Raw genomic sequence first — 22615 nt, forward strand, 5'->3', positions numbered from 1 at the left:
TTAAATCGTACACTTTGGGTAGAGTGTATGGTATGTGAATTACATCTCAATAAAGCTGTTTTTTAAAAACACAGGTAGTATATAACTTCTTTCTGTGTGTCTCTCAATTTATTCATGAGAGACAGTTAACTTACAAAGGGTTGTAAATTATTTCGCTCCTGTAAAAATGTCCACAAATTAAATTAGAACTTAATCTCTTAAATTATACAATGTGATTTTTGAAAATGCAAATTTTCTTAGAAACAAAATTTACTATGACAGAACAGACAAGAAATTATCCATTTATTCATCTATTTATCCTCTATCTGCTACTTTGGAGAGGTATGAAGTCATTAATCTCCCTACACTCATGGCTATGTGAACAGCCCTTCCAGGTCAGAAATACATAGGTTCATCATAAGGAACTAAAATGCACTAAATTCTGCTCAGCTTGGTCAGGTTCAAGCATTCATATCCTACCAGGTCAAGAAATAAAATAACGGAAAAAACTGAGTGAATAAATAGATGGATGGATGGATGGATGGATGGATGATACTGAAAAGAGAAGTCCATAAAGACACAAAATATACCTCCAGCAAACAAACCTCCTACAAACCTACTAGAACTGTGATGCCATTATATGCCATGTTTAAGAATTTAAAATTCAAATAGTTCATTTTAAGAAATAATATAGGATCAATAAGAAAGCAGAGATGAGGGGTAAAGGAAAAAGGTTATTTGGTTTGCAAAGGAATGTAAACCAGAATTGTTTCTAATACTGCTGTGAAATTATTTAATCTCACAAGTAAAAAAAAAAAAAAAAATGTGTGCATAACCTCTGACCTACTCCCATATGCAAATGAAGAACTAAAGGCCATAAAGGTTAAATTACTTGACCAAGGACAAATCTCAAAATAGAATTCTGGTCTCCTGTTTCTCAGTCTAGTGTTACCTATACTATCCTAAATTACACCTCACAGGGCTTCTTTCCCTCTAGTTTCTCCCTTTGGTGTACAGCTATCTTACATAGTGGGGTAAAGGCAAAGCTTTGGAGTTAGATTTGAAAACTCTCAGCTCTACTACTTGAATACCTATTGTATAACCCCAGATATATTATTTAACCCCAACTATTTTTCTACCAGTAAAAAAAAAAAAAAAAAAAAAAAAAGTTAATCATATTTTTCCTCAGGATTCTATAATGAAGAATTTTTCAAATTATATATAAAATACAAAACTCTGTATTACAAAAATTTATGACAGGTATTTTTACCAATGTTAAGGCTGACTAATCCACTGCAGTATCTGGAAGCAAAGTTATGGGAGTAACCATTATTACAGTCCTAAAATTTCCAGTTATGAAGTTATACAAACATAATATTATTCACCAATGAAATGAGTATTTATAAGCTAAAACAAAGATAACAGATTTAAAAATGAACTAAATATCACTTACTTCACCTAGAAAATGGCTATTATTGTACCTAACATAATTTCTTAATTAACTGAAATAATCACGTCAATTTATGATTACGCCTTGTATGAAGTAAATGCTCAATAATTACTACTATTATTATAATTAAAAGGTTAAGAGGAGCTCTCAAACTGCTTAAAAATATTACGAAAGGTATGGGGGTAAGTAGAGAAGATACAGCCAGAATATAGCAATACCTGTAAGAGCACCATGTGTCATAATTGTATAAATGTAGTGTTATGTGCATGTGGGTTTTACCATTTTACCTTCCTTCTACTTTGATATATTATTTGGAGTTTTCTGTAAAAAAATGAATAAAAAAGAAAGAAAACACTAAGAACAAAAGAATATTTTACTTCAAAATGAGGTGTTTTAAAAAAGTCATTTGGCAAATTAAACTAATAAAACCTAGTCGCTGTAATAAAATACATAAACAAAGAAAAGACATTTTTATTACATCCTCCAAAATTAGTGGCTGCCTAGGGCTGGGGAAATCAGAGTGTTAGGGATGATGGCTAAGGGGAGTGGGATTTCTTTTGTGGATAATGAAAAATGTCCTAAAAGTGATAACGATGATAGATATACACTAAAAGCCACTGAATTGTACACTTTATCTTTTTTGAAGTAGGCTCCATGCTCAGCATGGGTCTTGAACTCACAACCCTCAAGAGTCACATGCCCTACCTAACTGAGCCAGCCAGGTACCCCTGAATTACATGCTTTACATGGCTGAATTGTATGGTATGATGTGAATTCCATCTAAATAAAACTGTTTAGGTAGAAAGAAGGTACTGTTTTCACCTCCCACATGTCTCCCAAATCACCTCATTTTCTCCTTTCCCTCCCTCTTTTTATGAGCGAGTCACCAAGGCTCCTAACCACAACACAAGTGGTCTCCTTGCATCCAGTTTGGTGTCCTCTGCTGTATCCCCAATATCTCACATGTTCCAGTTTTTACCACGCTATTCTTTCAGCCTACTTTCCTCTCACCTTGTGCCCTGCCACTTCCTACTTACCTTTTTGGACCTCGGCTTAACCATTACTTCTGCCAGGGGTCTTTCACTTAATCCAGTGGAATTAGGTATGCCCCTCCTACCCTGTGTACTTCATCTACCATACTGCTCCTACTTTATAATCATTTCCTATCTCTTTTCCACTAGACTTCACATAGAAAAGGAACAGGGGGAAATGTCTTTAATTCTAGCCCCTAGCACACAGTATCTCACATATGCCAGCATTCAATAAATACTGGCTATGTGAATAAATAAATGACTGAACAAGTCCTTACCTTACCAAAGCCTTCATTTCTTCATAAAATAAAGTCAATGTACCTACTGGGAGCTTTTCTGAGTTTTCATCCTTTCTGATAAATAAATGAATATATATATGTATATATATTCATTCACTCACAGGATGACCTCAAAATTTGTATTATTAAATAGCCCTATTATTTCTTAGTAATAAAAAAAAAACCTAATGAAGATACGATTAAATTGAAGTCCATTTTTATCAGTCTCTCCTTTTGAAATAAATGAGGTTAATTAGATAAGAAAATTATCTCTAATACAAATTAGCAGTTGGGAATTATTAAAGTAAAAAATTACTTAACTCCATCTGTGCCTTTTTTTCAGTAAAATATATAAATATGCTTGAAAATTAGCTCCAAATAGACAGTTAGAAACTACATTTAAGAACTCAGATTTTAAGATAAAAGAACTGCCTGCAAGCCTGCCTCCGAGGCTCCATGTCAGAAGGGAGAGGAAGACTGTTCTGTGGATGGTAACAACCAGTCTAAGAAAGAATGTTCTTTTACTGCCCCAGGGTCCTATACTTCAGTTTCTTCTTGCTCCTCCCTTACTTATTCAACTATGGCACCACATATAGGTTATATCTATACAAGTGCTCCATACTTTTCTTTTGAAAAAAGATTCATTTATTTTAAAGAGAGAGAGCATGAGTGGGAGGGGGAGAGGGGAGAGAGAATCTTAAGCAGACTCCATGCTGAGCACAGGGCCCGAAGTGGGACTCAATCTCATTACCATGAGATCACAACCTGAGACGAAACCAAGAGTCAGATGCGTAACTGCGCCACCCAGGCTCCCTGTCCTGCATATTTCAAAAACAACTCCCTTTGAAACTAATTTCTGTGGTAACAGCAGCTATTTACAGCTTCCAGATCTCAGCAAAGAAAACCTAGGAAGAAATTGGTGATCTGCTAGTATGGCCTATGTTACAATTTGGTAGTCTTGCAGACACATCTATTCTCATGTCACAGATCTATTTCCTACCAACTTGAATTTGACACCTCATGAAAAAATTACCACAGCTAAAATGTCATACCAAAACATTAAATTAGTACCTCAACTTCTTGTTGAATATATTGAAAAACAAAACAAAAACCTCACGCATATCTAGCATTATTTGAAATCTCAAAATACTATATAGCTAAATCACTCAGTCATAACTTAAGAATATCATTCTGTCCTAGAGTCCCATTTTCATCCTAAGACTTTTATATAATCCTCTTTCTCCATTTTGATATTTTCAACTCTGCAGTTCTCGAAAGATAGTAAGTTATTCAATGAATAAGTGAATGAATTTAAAAGCTATAGCTTGGAGAGAAAAAAAGAAAAGGTACTGCTATTTATATAATGGTCATTTATAAAACTGGATAGTTAAAAAAAACAAAAAGAAAACTGGATAGTTGTAATTCATAGAGCATTTATATTCTGCATTCAGTTACTCTATACTCATATGCAGATTTTAAGTTTTTAAAGACTTAAAAAAGAATGCAAGTTATTTTTCAGATGATTCACAGGATACTTTGAGGATTTAGCAGTGACCAAAGAGCATCACTTGGAACATCAGTTAAAACCAAACAATAATAAAGGGCAGAGAATAGGGTGTGGAGCAGGGGTCTGACCAGACAGTACTATTTAGTTTAAGGTTTGATAACTTACTTTAGTAAGGCATTGTTAAGTAATGTACCATGGAATTTAATAAAAATGATTCCATGTACTTTGATCTATACCCAATAAATTAAGACTACATTTAGCATAAAGAAGTACACCTATTCAATCATGAGTATCTTTAGACAAAGAGAAATAATTACTAAGGTAAGTAATAACTCAAAATTTACTATCCCAGGTTAAATATCTGAACGGCGTAACATAAGCATAATGTTATTATTTGCAGAGAGCAGCCAAACTTTAGAAGCTTGGCTCTTTCTTCCTAAACACTCAATTTCCAACCAAATTTTATAAATGCCAGAGTGGTGCAATCATACTCTTCAACCCAGTTACCTTCATGTGGGTACCTACTGGCCTTGCAGCAAACGATGCTCTGAGACTCCAGGGGGAATGTTCCTTCTTCTCTCCTAATTAAACCTGATGGCCTATACCTCAGACCCAAAAAGGGGAGTTCCAGTAGGAATTACTGACATTATCCCTTTTCCCTATTTCCCAACTAAGCAACAGAACTTTTTGAAATTTTAGGAATTCACCAATCTAAAATCTTCCCTAACCTAACCCTTTATACTGCACCATACTCACCTTAACTAACTCTCTCTTTGTCAAAGGAACTAGGGCAATCCTACTGCAGTGAAGTTCTTACACTTCCTGTCAAAATAATAAAATGGGTGGTGGTACTCCTGGTACTTCCGACTGACAGATTATAATTTATCATTGACATAATGCTACCAATATAAATTTCTATTACATTAAACATTAAGTGGGCTTACAGGAGTTATTTTGAGAAGGCAATACTATTTCTACTGAGAAATATATAAACACACACACGCACTCAAAATCTCTCTGAAAGTTGAGGGGTGCATGGGTAGTTCAGTTGGTTAAGCATCTGCCCTCAGCTCAGGTCATGATCCCAGGGCCCTGGGATGGAGTCCCGCATCGGGCTCCCTGCTCAGTGGGGAGTCTGCTTTTCCCTCTGCCCTTCCTTCCTGCTTGTGCTCTCTCTCATGCGTTCTCTCTCTCAAATAAATAAATGCTTAAAAAAAAAAATCTCTAAAAGTGAACCCTTTACAAATTATACACTCTCAAAATCACTATGTCCAATATGTTCAACAGAAACATAATTCAAGCTACACTTGTAATTTTAAGTTCTGTAGCAACCACATCTGAAAGGTAATAATGAAAAGGTAAAATTAACTTTAATAATGCCTTTATTTAACCCACAAAATCCAAAATATTATGTCATCACAAAATCAGTATTAAAAAGTATTAATAAGATGTTTTAATTTTGGGGCACCTGGTGGCTCAGTGGTTGAGCCTCTCTGCCTGTGGCTCAGGTCGTGATCCCAGGGTCCTGGGATCAAAGTCCCTCATCAGGCTCCCCAAAGGGAGCCTGCTTCTCCCTCTGCCTATGTATCTGCCTTTCTGTGTCTCTCATGAATAAATAAAATCATTTAAAAAAAAGTATATTTTACATTTTCTACACAAAGCATTCGAAATCCAGTGTGCATTTTACATCCCAATTTGGACTAGGTATGTCCAAGCACTCCATTAGCCACATGTTGCCAATGGCTACCACACTGGACCGCACAGCATTATACCATTATTTTCCATTAACTACCTCAAATATTTCCAAAAAAAACCTGACAGTAATTTACAAAAGTTATAAGTATGTGTACCGATATCAAGTATAGTAAATAAACTGTAGAGCTAAATCAAGAGTCTTTGTGGGACCCCTGGGTGGCTCAGCAGTTAAGTGTTTGCCTTCAACCCAGGGCATGATCCTGGGGTCCCAGGATCAAGTCCCACATCGGGCTCCCTGCAGCTGCCTCTGCCTGTGTCTCAGCCTCTCTCTCTCTCTCTCTCTCTCTCTCTCTCTCTGCCTCTCATGAATGAATAAATAAAATCTTTAAAAAAAAAAATCAAGAGTCTTTGTTAATTAAAAAAGTTTTTTTGTTAATAGTCCACTCCATGGTAGTATGTAAATCATGTAGTTATTTGATTTGTATACTAGGTCTTTACAATAATCAGTCTTTCAAGAATTCAAATGCATTTATACATTTCACCTAAAAGTTGTCACAACAAGCCAAAATAATGCAGCACTTCAAGTCACAGCATTGGAAATCAAGGAGGAATGTATACCCTCCTCCAAGATAAGCAGTAACAGTAATACAGTTAAAGGCAACTAATAAAATATTCTGTAGGTATACTCTAAAACAAACTCAAGTTATACTTGGTAACACTGGTCCAAATTTCATGTATATCACCTCAAAATTAATAGAAGTATATACTATAGTAATTCCCAGCTGGGGCTTGTAGTACAAAGGAGATGAACAATTTTGAGTCATTCTCTAATGTACAGGATTTCATACAGATTTAATTTTATAAATGAGAAAAATATATTTTATAGATCTATGGTTAATAAATGACAAAAAGATTTCCATAATAGAAGGCCAAAGTATATAAAGCACAACCACATGACACTCATAGGAAATAAACTACACATAGCATATTCTAAAGCTGACATTATATTATAAATCTCAATCTATTAGTTACATTCTAATGCAAGGTTATTTTCAATATTCAGTAATCCTCCACAATGGTTATTTTCCTGATCCCTTTACATAAAACAGATATGCCATAAAGCATACAATAAAAAACAAGACTAAATTAGAAGAGTCAGGATATTTACCAAAGATCAGGGAAAGTAAAGAGCAGAAGAATAGGTCTCATGAAGTGGCTATCATGAGAACTTCAGAAAGACAAATTCAGAAGGAAAACATATACTAATTGGAATCCAGTATTGCATAAGCAAACATACCACCACTTTCTAACTAAATGGAATATGCCTGCTAAATATGCCTGCTTTAATACATATACCACCTAAAACTATTTCCTATATTCAGGTAACATTTTTAAATAACTGACTTTTTTTTTTTTAACACTAGACCACACTAGACCTCTCCAGACAATCATGAATGCAATCAAGATCATTCATTACCAGCACCAATCACTGAAACCATAACTCTGATTCATTTTCCATAGAAGTCCCAAATTTCCAATATTGTCAGTCTTCCTGAGTCCTACGGCTCCATCTCACTTTCATCCAGCATTCACTATATTCCCTTACTCTTTCCTAGAACTCTCACCCGATTTACCCTAAGCCTCATCTATATATAGTACCTGCAAATAACAGTACCTATCGTGATCATGCCTTAAATCCAATGGAGTCTTTGGCTATTAGGATATTTTGTATAAATCGGTTATATATACCAATAAAACCACTCATTGCTTCAGGTGTTACTAAAAAAACTAGCAGGGAAAGAAGTTGGGAGTTCAACTAGAAGATAATGACAAAAAATAATGGAAATTAAAAAAATGTACATCTTCACATCAGCCCAATTCAAGGAGACAGTGATATTTTTCATCCCTAAAAGATTAAAGGAACTTGTATTTAACACCTGATGAATAATTCAGTGAGAAAAGGCAGTGATCTTTGCTATTGCTAACAAATTAAGTTTCAAACTAACTCAAAGAATAAGGAGAAAAAGTTTTTTCTAAACAGCAACAGAAAATATGAGTAATTATATAATAATACACAGCAGGATCAGAGTTTCTGGAGATTATGAAAAAGATACTATTAACAGTAATACTTTCAATGAGAGATTTTCAGTTTTCAGCCAGACATTATGAAAAGGTAGCATCCCAGCCTTGACATTGGGTAGCCTGGTCTGAGAGGAGGAAGCAAGATAATTTTTAAGCTCTCCTTGGCCACACTAAGGAAAGAAAATTCCCAGCTAGATTCAGGTTAATACCATAATATCCTATGGAGGTTGGATTAAGTATTTTAAAAAAATCATTGAGTTTCTAAGCCAAAGCTTCAAAAAGCTAATTTATCTCTGCATCTCAAGTAAATTTTTAAGAAGTCATAACATAGGACCAAAGTTAAGAAGAGTATGACTTGCTTAAAGCAACATCTTTACAATAACACTAAAAAAATCCCAGGGCATCCACTCTGCAACTTTTAAATCCTCAAATCTGTTATGCTTCCAACACCATTCTCTCCTCAAAAAAAATTAATTTTTAAAGTTCACTGATGAGAATAGCTAATAATATTTCTCTCTCTGAACCCTCAAAGCAGTTCTCCTGTTTTATTTTCAACTAAATTTAGTTCAAATTACTCTCCAGCACTTATTTCATGCCTTTCTATTTTACCACATATTCTATAACAGAGTGTTGTTGGGGAATGAACTGTTTCCCCACTAAAGATATATTAAACATTAACTCCCAGAACCTGCTAGCTAATGTGGCCTCATTTGGAAATAGGATCTGTGCAAATGTAATCAAGTCAAGATGAGGTCATGCTGAATTGGGGGGGTGGGGTCCTTAAATTCATTGATCAGTGTGTCTTTATATAAGACAGAGATCTGAAGACAGAGCCAAAGAAAGCTATGTAAAGGAGGTAGAGATGAGCTATGGTGCTACAAACCAAGGAAGGACAAATTGCTGATAACTACCAGAAGCTAGAAGAGGCAAGGAAGGACGATTCATTCTTAGGGCCTTTGAAGGGAGCATGGCCCTGTCAACACCTTGACTTTGGACTTGTAGTCTCTAAAACCATGAGAAAATGTATTTGTTGTTTTAGACCACTCAGTTTGTGGTAATTTGTTACACTAGTCCTAAAAAACTAAAACAGGGAAATTTGGGTTAATGGTCCTAAACCTGTTTCGCTTGTATACTGGGGAGAAGGGGAGAAAGAGAGAGAGAGAGAGAGCGAGAGAGAGAGAGAGAGAGAGAGAGAAATGGACTGAGGCACCTTAGTGGCTCAGTTGGTTAAATGTTTGACTCTTGATTTCAGCTCAGGTCATGATCTCAGAGTCCGAAATGGAGCCCTGTGTTGGGCTACACACTGAGCATGTAGCCTGCTTAAGATTCTCTCTTTCTCTCTGCCCCACCCTGCTCTCATTCTTTCCCTCAAAACAAAACAAAAAGTATGTATATATATTTCTCTATACCCCTCCAGAATATAGAACTCAGAAACCTCACCCCCAGTTTGAGCTGGACTTGCTTCGAAAGAACCGAGTATGAAAGGGAAAAATAACAGATTTATAGTGGAGAAACCTGGCAAATACGCTTTAACCAAGTGACCACGTTAACATCACCACTGATATCAGATAAATATCACATAACCCCTATGTGGCACTTTCATCTCTGTACTATTCTTCCCAAAAAGCATAAACTCAGTCTAATCATGAGGAAATGATCAGACAAATCCAATTTGAGGGACATTCTATAAAATGCCTAACCACTCCTCCTCAACACTGTTAAGGTTATAAAGAAAGGAAAGTGTAAGAAATTGTAACAGACCAAAGTAGACATTACAACTAAAAGTAATTTGGTGTTCTGAACAGGAACTGAGAACAGAGGAGGACATCAATAGAAAAACTGAGAAATTCTAATAAGGTCTGAAGTTTAATTAAAAAAAATAAGTATGTATTTCTACATGAGCCCATACTGATATAAACAGCTGAATAACTAAACAAATGGAAAAGAAGGGACAATTATATCTTTAAGAGTTATTCTAAGTATTAAATCCAGGTACTTCCTCTTTCAGGAGGTGGAGTTTAATCCCCCTCCTGAGAGTGCATCCAAATAATATAGTAGGAAGCCAAATAGTTACTATACAATAGAGAAACTTGGCAGTGTTGGTACTACCAGTTTCTGAGCCATTTTGAGTATTTTTAGTAATATATACTGACAGCTTGCTCCTGAATTTGTGGCTGGTTTAGGATTTAGCTCTTTGACATCTGCTAGAAAAATTTCTTACTTACAACTCTGAATTACAGCTGCTAGAAATTTCACTGTTTTCTCTTGATCTCGTCATCACAGGGTTGGGGTTTTTTTTCTCCTGAGTTTTAGAGGGATTTCAGAAAGGAGTTAAATTAAAGGAGAGTGTTCAGTTTGTTGCCTTAAGGTAGATACTTGCTTGGATTTCTTTCCTGGTTGGCACATACTGAGCCACCCAATTATTTGGTAACTGGATACACAGTGAAACATTTAACCATGTCCCTATTAATACACTTAAAGTTATCCCTAATGTTTTACTAAACACTGTTACAGTGACTATTCTCGTACATATTATCTTTGTTCACCTGTGCTGTACTGCATCAAGGATATTTATAACTTGACATAGGATATTTATAGGTGATTTAACCTCTTCAAGGCTCACTTTTTCCATCAGAGCGTTGTCGTGAGGATTAAATGAGTGCCTAGGACACAGTAACAGCTATGTAGTTGTTAGTTATCATTGCCCAATTGCCCTCTACCAAGGTTGAATATATGTACCAGTTATTAGAGTACTACTTTTCCCATCTATGCCCAGATCCTAGATATTACAGACTTATTTTCTGGGAAAGGGACAATTTTCCCCTGTTGGTGAAAAGCAGTATCTCATCATCTAGATTTTCATCTAACTATGACTTTGATCATCTTAATGTTTACTGGTTATCTGTACTTTTCCCATAAATTGTTTACTTATATCTTTTACCTATAAAATTTTTTAAATTATGAAATATTGTAAATGTTATAGATGAATACCTACTTGGGGACATTGCCCTTATTTGTAGAAGCTCTTTAAATAATATGAATATTATTTCCTGGTTAGTTTTATTACAAATATTTACCCTCAGGGTGTTCTTTTTAAAATGTACTACCTTTCACAAAAAAAAAAAAAAAAAAAACAAAAAAAAAAGTACTACCTTTCTTTTATCAATGATCAAAACTTTTGAATTTTCATTAAATCAAATGTGTTTTGAACTTTCTTAGAAGAATGTTTCTTTTTTTTTTTTAAGATTTTATTTATTCATGAGTGAGACAGAGAGAGGGGCAGAGATATAAGCAGAGGGAGAAGTAGGCTCCCTACAGGAGGACTCGATCCCAGAATCACGATCTGAGCCAAAGGCAGACAGACATTCAACCACTGAACCACCCAGGTGCCCCTTAAGAAAAATATTTCTAACCTAAAAAATATATATTAATCTCATACCTTCTAATGCTTTCATAATTTTCAAAAGAAATCATTAACTTTCATCCCTTTTACATTTAGTTTTCTTACAGTTTGAGGTCAGGATTTCATACCTCTTTCCTCCTTTATCAGCCCTAATCTTTCTTTATTCCTTTTTTAAAAAATTTATTTATCTGAGAGAAAGAGTGTGTACATGCATACATGCAGTCAGATGTGGAGTAGAATCAGAGAGAATCTCAAGCTTCCTTTCCCTGAGCATGGAGCCCAAGGCAAGAGTCGATCCCTAGACCCTGAGATTATAACCTGGGCTGAAATCAAGAGTTCAATGCTTAACTGAGCCACACAGGCACCTTACTGCTTTGAAATGCTGTATTGATATCATGTATTAAGCTTTCAAATAAGCATGTGTTTTTAAAAGGTACTTAAGTTGATATGTTAGCTAGAGAAATGCTACATATATATATATAATTTATATATATATACACACATATTTATATATATATAATAGAAATTCTAGGCTTTTGTTTTATTCTGATTTATGGTTTAGCTCATCTGCTCTAAACTGGCAAGACTTCTATTCCTTCTGTGTGTTCCTTCTAATACATCAAAAAACAGCCTCCCTCTTCTCCTTATGGAAGCCTATTTTACTTGTAAGTGCCCAGTCAAACCCAGTCCCAGTCTTATCTCAGTGGTTGAATGTCCTTGGAGAAAAGACAATTCTAGGTGGTGATGTGGATTAGATCATGTGACTCATTTACAATGAAAATTGTTTTTTTAAAAAATTCAATTTAAGGAACTCAAAAAAGAAAAAAAAGAAAGCAAATGACAAACATATATCGGACGATCCAGTTTTATTTTAAAACCTACGTGTATACAAATAAATGCACAGCAAAAGATCTGGAAGCACATGCAATATGCTAACAACATTTGTGACCTCTGAAAACAAAGCAAGAATAAGAGATGAAATAAAGGGAGATTTCACTTAGTGCTCTATTTAATTCTATATGGGTTCAAATTCTTCATAGACCATAAATTTAACAATATTTGGAATACAAATTTGCTTTTAGAATTATGTTCATCTTTATGCTTTTTTAAATGTGCACATATTACTTTTCTTTAATTGAGGGGGGAGGAAGAAAACTACATAGAATAGTTGACATTAGGAAAAGTCCTATAATCACTCTTTCCAGTTTTCTTTTTTTTCCATCTGTATCTATTTCACAGAATTTCACAGGTTCGAGATTACTGCCTGAGTACACAGAGTTATATTCTCTCCTTTTCAAGATCCAATGAAATGATAGAAAAGAAATATAATAGAAAATCGTGACAATGAACAATACAGGCTCATCATAAAGAAAATTGAAAAAAAAAAATTCCAGAAGCTGGAAAATAAAGCATTAATTATTGAAGCAGGACAGAAGAATACATGGTATAAAATACAAGTCTGGAAATGTAGCACAGGGAGTTCACCTGTCTGGGAGAACATCAAAGAGGCTCTAACCTCAGAAAATATCAAGTACAAATGCAGGCTAAAAACAGGAATCTTAACTGAAGGTCTATATAGGTACTATTCTCATTGAACAAAACTGAGCATCCAGTAAATACCAGTCCCTATTCTACAAAAGAAAAAATAAACAAACCCAAAATAAAGCAGGGGTGTGGGAACAAAAATATTGTGAGGGTGGCAGTAGAAGCATCACTGTTTTAGATAAGCCAACTGGTGAACTTTTTAAGAAAGAAATTTGAGAAAAGAGAAAAACAAGAGAGTAAGGAAGAAGAACAAGAATCATTTTTAAAACAATGATGGTAATGCAAAGAACTGCACTAAGCAATTTAAAAGTTATGTTGTTAAATCTTCATAATACATAAAAAGAGTTATCTCCAAATTAGAGATGAAAACACTGAGACTGAAAGAAATGAGAAATTATTTAAGGTTGCACAGATAATTAAGTGATAACAGATTTAAACACAGGATAAACTCTCAACCATTGTATTAGTAAGAGCAGTCATTTCATTCTTTGGAAGTTAATTTACTCATTTATACAATGGTCTAGTTAATTTTATTTTCTCTAAAGACCTGTTCAACTCCAACACCATGACTGTTACCAAAAGAAAATAATCATACTTATCATTTTTAACTTGCAAAAATATTCTGTTAGTATGATGAAAGCTTGAAAAGAAGTATCTATAATGGGACATTTCTTTAATATTTCAATAGTATAACCACTCTCCCACTAAAGGACTCTGAAATAAACTTCAATAGTAGTTATTGCTGTTGGCAATTATTACTACAAGTATTACTTTTTACAATTCACAATGCCATCTGCCCCTTCACCACCTTGTATACTTCCTTACTCTCACTGGTATGTTTTAAATAATCAACTGATACTAGATGCAAGACCATAATGAAATCAATATTCAATTCAACCGCTAGCAAAGTCATGACAAAAATAGTGAAGAGGGATCCCTGGGTGGCGCAGCGGTTTGGCGCCTGCCTTTGGCCCAGGGCGCGATCCTGGAGACCCGGGATCGAATCCCACGTCGGGCTCCCGGTGCATGGAGCCTGCTTCTCCCTCTGCCTGTGTCTCTGCCTCTCTCTCTCTCTCTGTGACTATCATAAATAAATAAAAATTAAAAAAAAAAAAAAAAGCAAAACATACTTTATTAAAAAAAAAAATAGTGAAGATTTTTATTACCATCTCTAATAAACACAGGTGATAAGATGGAAAAGACATCCTTCCCTATACTTCCCCAGTAAACACAACTGAAAGCTCCAGTGTGTGTGTGTGTATGTGTGTATAAAACAAACATATGACTGAAAGTTGAAGAAAAGAAAGCAGACCAGCTAAGAACCTAGGATCCAAGGAACGAGACTATGGTGAATCCCTTGGATTTTCCTTTTGCCTTTCAGCTTTGGAACTGAAAAAACCAGTCACCCAGAAGAACCAAACAGCACAGCCCAAAAAAGTTCTGACAAAAGCCATTTTCCCTAACCAACAGACCAGGAAAGAAGACTAAAAAGAAGAAATGTTTCAGATAGTAACCGCTCTTTTCTAGCCCAACGCCATAGAAAAAACTGCAGCCCTACCTCTACCCACACCGACAAAAGTCAAGTGGGAAGCCTAGACTTCCAACCTTGCTGAGCTGTAACTAAGTACTTCAAAAGAGCCCCTCCAGGATAGTTTCAAAGAAAGGCCAAGTAGGGAAACATGACTTTCATCCCTGTCTGGCACTATGAATATCTCCTGTCCACTCTTACTCTTAGGTTGTATCAGAAAGGCTAACAGCGAGTCTGGATATTCACCATCCCCTAGCAGTAATGAGGCCATCCACACAATAGTGTCAGTAGTGATGACATGAAAAACCTAGACTTCTACCCCCTATCCACCAGTAACAAGGGACTCCCCTCCAAACTCCTCAGGTATCAACAAAGGCCAAGTGGGGAACCTAGACTTCTAACTCCATCTGGCAATAAGAAGGTAGTAGCTCTCCCCATTTCACATGTCAGAACAGTCTCTTACAAAGCCAGCTAATAAAAAAGGTTTAAACATATAATGTTTTACTATGTGTTTATAATAATTTTATATTTAACCATATATAGCTTACATTTATAAAATGTAATAAAATTATAAATATGACAATATGCTATGTAGTAAATAAATTAAATCTAGAATCTCATAACTGTACAAAATATTCCAAAATTACAGTTGAAGACAATTTGTCATACAAAAAATTAGTAAGTTCCCAAAAAGAATTAAAAAAAAAAAATAGATGCCAACACCAAGATAACAATTGTTAGAATTCTCTGGCAAGGATTTTAAAATAATCATCATAAAATTCCCTTGATAAACAATACAAGCATGCCTAAAACAAAATGGCAAAACAAAGCAACAGCAAAGAAATGGAACACATAAAGTAAAATAAAAATTTTAGAACTGAAAAATATAATATTAGAACTAAGCAGCTCAGTGGAAGGGCTCAACATTAGAACGGAGCAGATCAAAAATCAAGTGACCTAGTAGACAAATCAATAAAAATTACCCAGTCTAAACAACAAACAAGAAATAGAGGAGAGAGAGAGGGGAAAAAAAAGCAAGAGAGCATCAGAGGCCTGTAGGACAATAACAAAAGATCTATGACTTGTGCCATCAGAGCCCTGGAAGGAAAGAGGGAAAGGCTCAAGAACTCAAAGAAAATAATGGTTGGAAACTTCCCAGATATGACAAGATGTTCATGGTTTCAAGAGGCTATATGAATCACAAATAAGAAAAGTCCAAAGAAATCCACCCAATGAACTGTGATACTTAATTTCTAAAAACTGAAGGCAAAGAAAAAATCTTCAGAGTAGCCAGAGAAAAACAAGAGATTTATCATTAGAAACCATGGAGGACAGAAAGAAGTGACATATTACTTTTCAAGTACTAGGGGGAAAAAAACTGTCAAACTAGAAATGATAACAAAATTATCCTTCAGGAATCAAGGGGAAATCAAAATATTCTCAGTTCAAAAGAGACTCAGATAATTTGTCCTGAGTAGATATGTATCCTTAAAAAAAAAAAAAAAAAAAAAGCTAAACCAAAAAAAAAAAAAAAAATGCAGAAATCAAAAATAGGTTGTGTCTCCTCTTGAGTTTCCTAAATTGTCTGATTGTAGAAGTAAAAATTCTAATACTATCTGATACAGTTACAAATATATGTAGAGATAATACTTGAAACAATTTTATTTTAAGGAGAGGATGGTAAAGGATTCTATACTCCATTCAACCTGTTAAAATAAATTATTTATGCAACATATATACTTATATAACTAGAGCAACCACTAGAAGAGCTATAAAAGCGATATATTTAAAAATACTATAGAGGACAGCCCAGGTGGCTCAGTGGTTGAGCATCTGCCTTAGGCTCAGGGCATGATCCCAGAGTCCCAGGATCGAGTCCTTCATTGGGCTCCCTGCATGGAGCCTGCTTCTCCCTCTGCCTGTGTCTCTGCCTCTCTGTGTCTTTCATGAATAAATAAATAAATACTTGAAAAAAATAAAAAAATAAAAATAAAAATACTGTAGATAAATCCAAGTAAAATTCTAAAAATGTTCCAGTAACCCAGAGGAAGGCAGGAAAATGAAAACAGAAACAAAGAGGACAGAGAACTTAAGTATCAGTAAATAGATAATCACATTAAATCCAAATGGTCTAAATATAACAATCAAAAAAGAGAGACTAGTAGGATGAATTAAAATCATGATTCAGGGGCAGCCCGGGTGGCTCAGCGGTTTAGCGCCACCGTCAGCCCAGGATGTGATCCTGGAGCCCCGGGATCAAGTCCCACATCAGGCTCCCTTCATGGAGCCTGCTTCTCCCTCTGCCTGTCTCTGCCTCTCTCTCTCTCTCTCTCTCTCTCTCTCTCATGAATAAATAAAATTTAAAAAAAAATCATGATTCAACCGTATGCTGTTCTAAGCAACTTACTTCAAATATAATGATAGTTTGAAAGCAAAAAGAATAGTAAACATTTACCATTTAAACATTAATCAAAGGAAAGCTAGAGTAGCTGTATAAATAGCAGATAAAGTAGACTTCAGGACAAGAAAATTATCAAAGATGTAACAATAAAAGAGCCAATCCACCAAGAATACATATTAAGCCTAAATGTGTATGCACCAAGCACTAGAACTACAATATATGTAACAGAAACTTTAAAAAAAAGAAAGAAAGAAAGAAAGAAAGAAAGAAAGAAAGAAAGAAAGAAAGAAAGAAAGAAAGAAAGAAAGAAGAAGAAAGAAAGAGAGAAAGATACACACGAATCCACAATTACAGTTGAGACTTTAAAAAAATTGCTCTTGGGTCACTTGTATGGCTCAGTCAGTTAAGTAAGCATCTGCCTTCGACTCAGGTCATGATCCTATATGTCTCTGCCTATATGTCTCTGCCTCTCTGTCTCTCTCATGAATAAATAAAATCTTAAAAAAAAAAAAAAAAGAGTATCATATATCAAGTGATACAGAAAAAGCATCTGACGAGCAGGGAGCCTGCTTCTCTCTTTCCTCCCTGCTCATGCTCTTGCTATCTCTGTTTCTCTCTCAAATAAATAAATAAATTATTTTTAAAAAAATTAAAAATAAAAATAGCTCAACAACTGAACAACTAGATAGAAAATCAAAGATACAGAAAAACTCAAAAACATTATCAACTAACAGGATCTAATCGACCCAACAACAGCAAAATACACATCTTCAATACCCACAAAACATGTAGCAAATAAACCATATGCTGAGACCTAAAAGAAATGTCAAAAAATTTAGAATTGAAATCACAGTATTTCTGACCACAAGAGAATCAAATTTGAAATTAGTTAACAGAAAGATAAAAGAAAAATGCCAAACACTTCAAAACTAAACAACATACTATTAAATAACCCTGAGGTCAAAGAAGTTTCAAGGTAAGTTAAGAAAACACAAGGAACTAAATGAAAACACAAAATACCAAATTTGTGGGAATGAAAATGAAACAATGAAAACATTGCTCAGAAAAATTTATAGCACCAAACGCATAGATCTTAAAGGAAAGTTTCAAATCACTAATCACCCATCTTATGAACTTAGAAAAAGAGCAAAATAAACCTAAAGCAAAAAGAGAAATAGAGAAATCACTGAAACTGAAAGCATAAAAAAGAGAAAATGAATTATACAAAGAATTGATCTTTTAAAAAGGTCAATAAATTGACAAACTGCTACCAAGACTAAAAAATAAAAAAGGAAAGACATAAATTACCAATACCAAAAATGGTACAAGGTGTCCCACTTACAGAGGCAGCAGACATCAAGAAATAATAAGAAAATGCTATGAACAACTCTACACACATAAATTTGACAACTCAGACAAAATGGGCCACTTCTGGGGGGAGGGGGAGAGGAATGCCACAATTCATCCAATTAGAGAGACATAATCTGAATAACCTTATAATTATTAAGGAAAATGAATTCATGACTTTAAAACCATGAAAAAAGAAATCTCTAGGGCCAGATGGTTTCACTAAAGAATTCTACCAAAGGGATCCCTGGGTGGCGCAGTGGTTTGGCGCCTGCCTTTGGCCCAGGGCGTGATCCTAGAGGCCCGGGATCGAATCCCACGTTGGGCTCCTGGTGCATGGAGCCTGCTTCTCCCTCTGCCTCTCTCTCTGTGTTACTATCATAGATTAAAAAAAAAAAAAAAGAATTCTACGAAATATCTAAAGAATTAACATCACTCTATACAGTCTCTTCCAGAAAACAGGAGAGAATTCTTTCCAATTCATTTTATAAAGCTAGTATTATACTGACATCAAAACAGGACAAGATAGTTCCCCTCAAAAGATAACTATAGACCAATATTCCCTTATAGATACACAGAAAAATTCCTTAACAAAATATTAATAAAATTCAGCAATATATAAAAATTCTACACTTATGACCACATGGAGTTATCCCAGGTGTAGAAAGCTTACTCAATATTTGAAAAATCAAGCAGTGGAATCTGCCACCATATCAACAAGCTAATGAAGGATATCATTTATCAGGGCGCCTAGGTGGCTCAGTGGTTGAGCATCTGCCTTTGGCTCAGGTTGTGGTCCCAGGGTCCTGGGAATGAGTCCTGCATCAGACTTCCCACAGGGAGCCTGCCTCTCCCTCTGCCTATGTCTCTGCCTGTCTCTCTCATGAATAAATAAAATCTTAAAAAAAAAAAAAAAAGTATCATTTATCAAGTGATACAGAAAAAGCATCCGCAAAATCGAACACCCATTCATTATTTTAAGAAGTCTCAGCAAAGTAGGACTAGAGGGAAACTTCCTCAAATTGATCAATGGAATCTATAAAAAAAATCTACAACAGTTGTCATACATCTACATAACAATGGAAGACTAAGCACTTTATCTGTAAGATCAGGAAAAAGACAATGATGTCCACTCCTACTACTCATCTTCAACACTGTTCTGGATGGTCTGGTGACTACAATAATTGAAGAAAAGAAAACAAAAGGCATACAGATTAAAAAACATCCCTATTTACTGATGACATGATTATCTATAGAGAAAATCCCAAGAAATCTACCCAAAAAGCCTCCTGGAACTAAAGAGTCCAGCAATGTCACGAGATAAACACAACAGAAATCGATTGTGTATCTCTATGTAACAACATATTGACGCCAAAACTGGAAATACAATGCCATTTACAATCATTCAAAAAAAAAAAAAAAAAAAAAAAAGAACTAGGTGTAATTTTAACAAAACATGTCCAATACTGGTGAATAAAATTAAAATCTAAATAAATGAAGAACTATACCATGTTAATGGACTAGAAAACTCAAGAGAGTAATAAACACATCAATTCTCCCCAAGCTGATGATATATGGATAACACAATATCTATAAAATTTCCAGCTAGATTTTTTGGCAGATAAGACAAAACTATTAAAACTTACATATAAAAGCAAAAGAATGAAAACAGCTAAAACAGTTTTGAAAAAGAATGAAATGGGAATATTCATTCAAGATCCCAGGAATCTTCATTCAAGATTTATTAGGCAAAGAAAATGAACTTCAATCTTAGCCTCACACTGTGCAAAAAGGATTAAGTCAGAATCAGAAATGTCAGAGTTTCAATATCCTGCACATTCCAAGAAAGGTTTAGTCCTTACCTATGGCTCCTAAACCCTTGGAATATCCTGCCTAATAAGACTGTCTTTGTTTACCTGGGTACCTTGGGTCATTTCATATAGTCTATGCTAATAATGTGATTTATAGTAGGAGTCATGTGTTATCAGGTTGATCTCTCAAGGACTAGCAACTAAGATCATCCACCAAGGAGTCAACCATGCCAACATAACCAACCCACAATAAAAATCCTGGACCCAAGGCTTGGGTGACTTTGCCTGGTTAACAGTACTCTGTATTTGGTTTCACAAATCACTGCTGGGAGAATTAAACACTGTCCACACAACTCCACACAAATGGTTGGGTCTAGTGTCTCCTGGACCCTGCTCCTTGCTTCTTTTTCTATTGCTGATTAAACTCTGTATTTGTTAGCTGTAACAAACCATAACCTTTAGTATGACAGCTTTTCGCAGTTGTGGGATTCCTTCTAGCAAATCAACTGAGCTGAAGAGTGGTCTTGGGGATACCAAACACACTTGCTTTATAAAAGATTAACTAAAAATGGATCATGGAATTAATGGGAAAAAAAGATAAAACTTTAAGGAAAAAAAACAAAAGAAAATCTTCAAAATCTGGGACTATGCAGTTTTGAGACTTGACCCCAAAAGCACAATCCATATAATGGAAAACTATACTCTAAAATTACACACTAAACTTAAGCAAACTTTAAAACTTTTGCTTTGCAAAAGACACTATTAGAGAATGAAATGACAAGCTACAGAATAGAATATATTTGCAAACCACAAGGCCAAGAAAAGATTAATATCTAACATTTATAAAGAACTCTCAAAATTCAACAGTAAAAAAAAAAGATTCTGATTAAAACAGACAAACATATAGAAAGATTTCACTGAATATAACAGATGGAAAATAAGCACGTAAAGAAATGGTCAATATTATTAATCTTTAAGGAAATGAAAACTAAAACTACAATGAAGTATCACCACATTCCTATCAGAAAGGCTAGAATTTTAAAAACCACAAATGCTAAGAATAAAGAAAAAATTAGATCACTTACAATGATCCATTTCCTTTGCTGACTGAAATGGAATAATCTCTCTGAAAAATAGTGTGACAATTTCTTTAAAAACTAAACATACAAAATGATGAACAACCAACTGAATTGCTGGACATTTACACAGAGAAACAAAGACAGATGTTCATACCAAAACCTGTATATGAATAGTTATAGAAGCTTTATTCCCAATAGTCAATACTAAAACAAACCAGATGTTTTTCGGTGGGAAAATTCTTAAGCAAAATATGGTCTACCTAATACCACCACTGCTGAATACTAATTAGGAATAAAAGAAATGAACTATTGATATGTGCAACAACCTGGATGAACTGTCAAAGAAAAAAGCCAGGATTAAAGGGTTATATACTATAAGATTCCACTTACATAGCATTCTTGAAATGACAAAATTATAAAAATGGAGAATAGATTCAGAGGTTTCCAAGAGTTAAGGGTGGTAGGGGGAGAGGGAGCAACATGAGGTGCATACTGTGGTGACAGAAACATTCTGTATTTTGACCGTATTAGTATAAATATCCTGTAATACTGGCCTGCAGTTTTGCAAGATATCAGCATGGGTGGGGGTGGGAGGTACTGAATAAAGGATGCATAGCATCTCTGCACTATTTTAAAAATTGCCTGTGAATTTACAATTATCTCAAAATAGTTGAAAAAGTGAATGAGGGGAAACTCATATGATCAGAGACAATTTCATTTGATATAATGGCAACATTGAACATTATTAAATATTCCAAACATTACTTTATATTTTGGAACAATAGAACATATTATTTGAATGTTCTCAATCACAACCATTCTCGGTAGTCTCATGTCTAAACACTAAGAATTTCAGCTCACCTTCCACGCTGTCAGAACAGGAAGTGCCAATGCCAGTGTCACCACTGTCAGAAGTTATACTATGTCTCCTGATATGATTATTTCGATGGCTAGATGTAACAGTTGTGGCCTGCCACAATGATTCATTACCAGGTAACCATGCTGATGAAGAATAATCTGGGCCTACAAAGGAAAATAGGTAAGAATTAGCACATTTATAATGTCTATCAGTAGACAAAAGAGATCCTTTTTTTTAACCTTAGAAAAAAAAAACTACACATAAGGTTAAAAAAAAAAAGTTATTTTGTCCCAAATAATTTGGATCAACAATATCTAAGATTCATCAAATAAACTTACATGTCATACACCTAAAAATACAATGCTAATTTTGCAGCTTCCTCTGCTAAAGGACTCTGATTTTTGTTGATAAGTATTGAACTCAGAAATATGTACTGCTGTCTTATTTAAAATGTCAAATCTATCTGTCTGGAAATATCAGCACTCTGCTCTGGAATATTTGATACGTAGGCATCTGTCATCTGTGATTCCACAAAGAGGCATCAGTTGAGAATTGGGGCCCAGAGAAAGTCTAACTGAATCATACTGCATGACAATTTAATTGGAATATGCTAATGGAAA

The 22615-nt window shown here is 34.7% G+C and overlaps 1 protein-coding gene across 2 annotated transcripts in view; it reads right to left on the reverse strand.

Annotated features, from left to right (window-relative positions):
• The window catches only part of CEP85L (centrosomal protein 85L), a 147059-nt gene that overhangs the window by 110750 nt on the left and 13694 nt on the right, over positions 1–22615 (reverse strand). For both annotated transcript variants that reach the window (XM_077901006.1, XM_077901015.1), the window contains exon 2: positions 21998–22159. In XM_077901006.1, coding sequence (XP_077757132.1) covers positions 21998–22159 — 162 coding nt within the window. The remainder of the gene's footprint in view (positions 1–21997; positions 22160–22615) is intronic.

This window comes from Canis aureus, chromosome 1 (assembly GCF_053574225.1).
Source record: "Canis aureus isolate CA01 chromosome 1, VMU_Caureus_v.1.0, whole genome shotgun sequence".
Classification (NCBI taxonomy): Eukaryota; Metazoa; Chordata; class Mammalia; order Carnivora; family Canidae; genus Canis; species Canis aureus.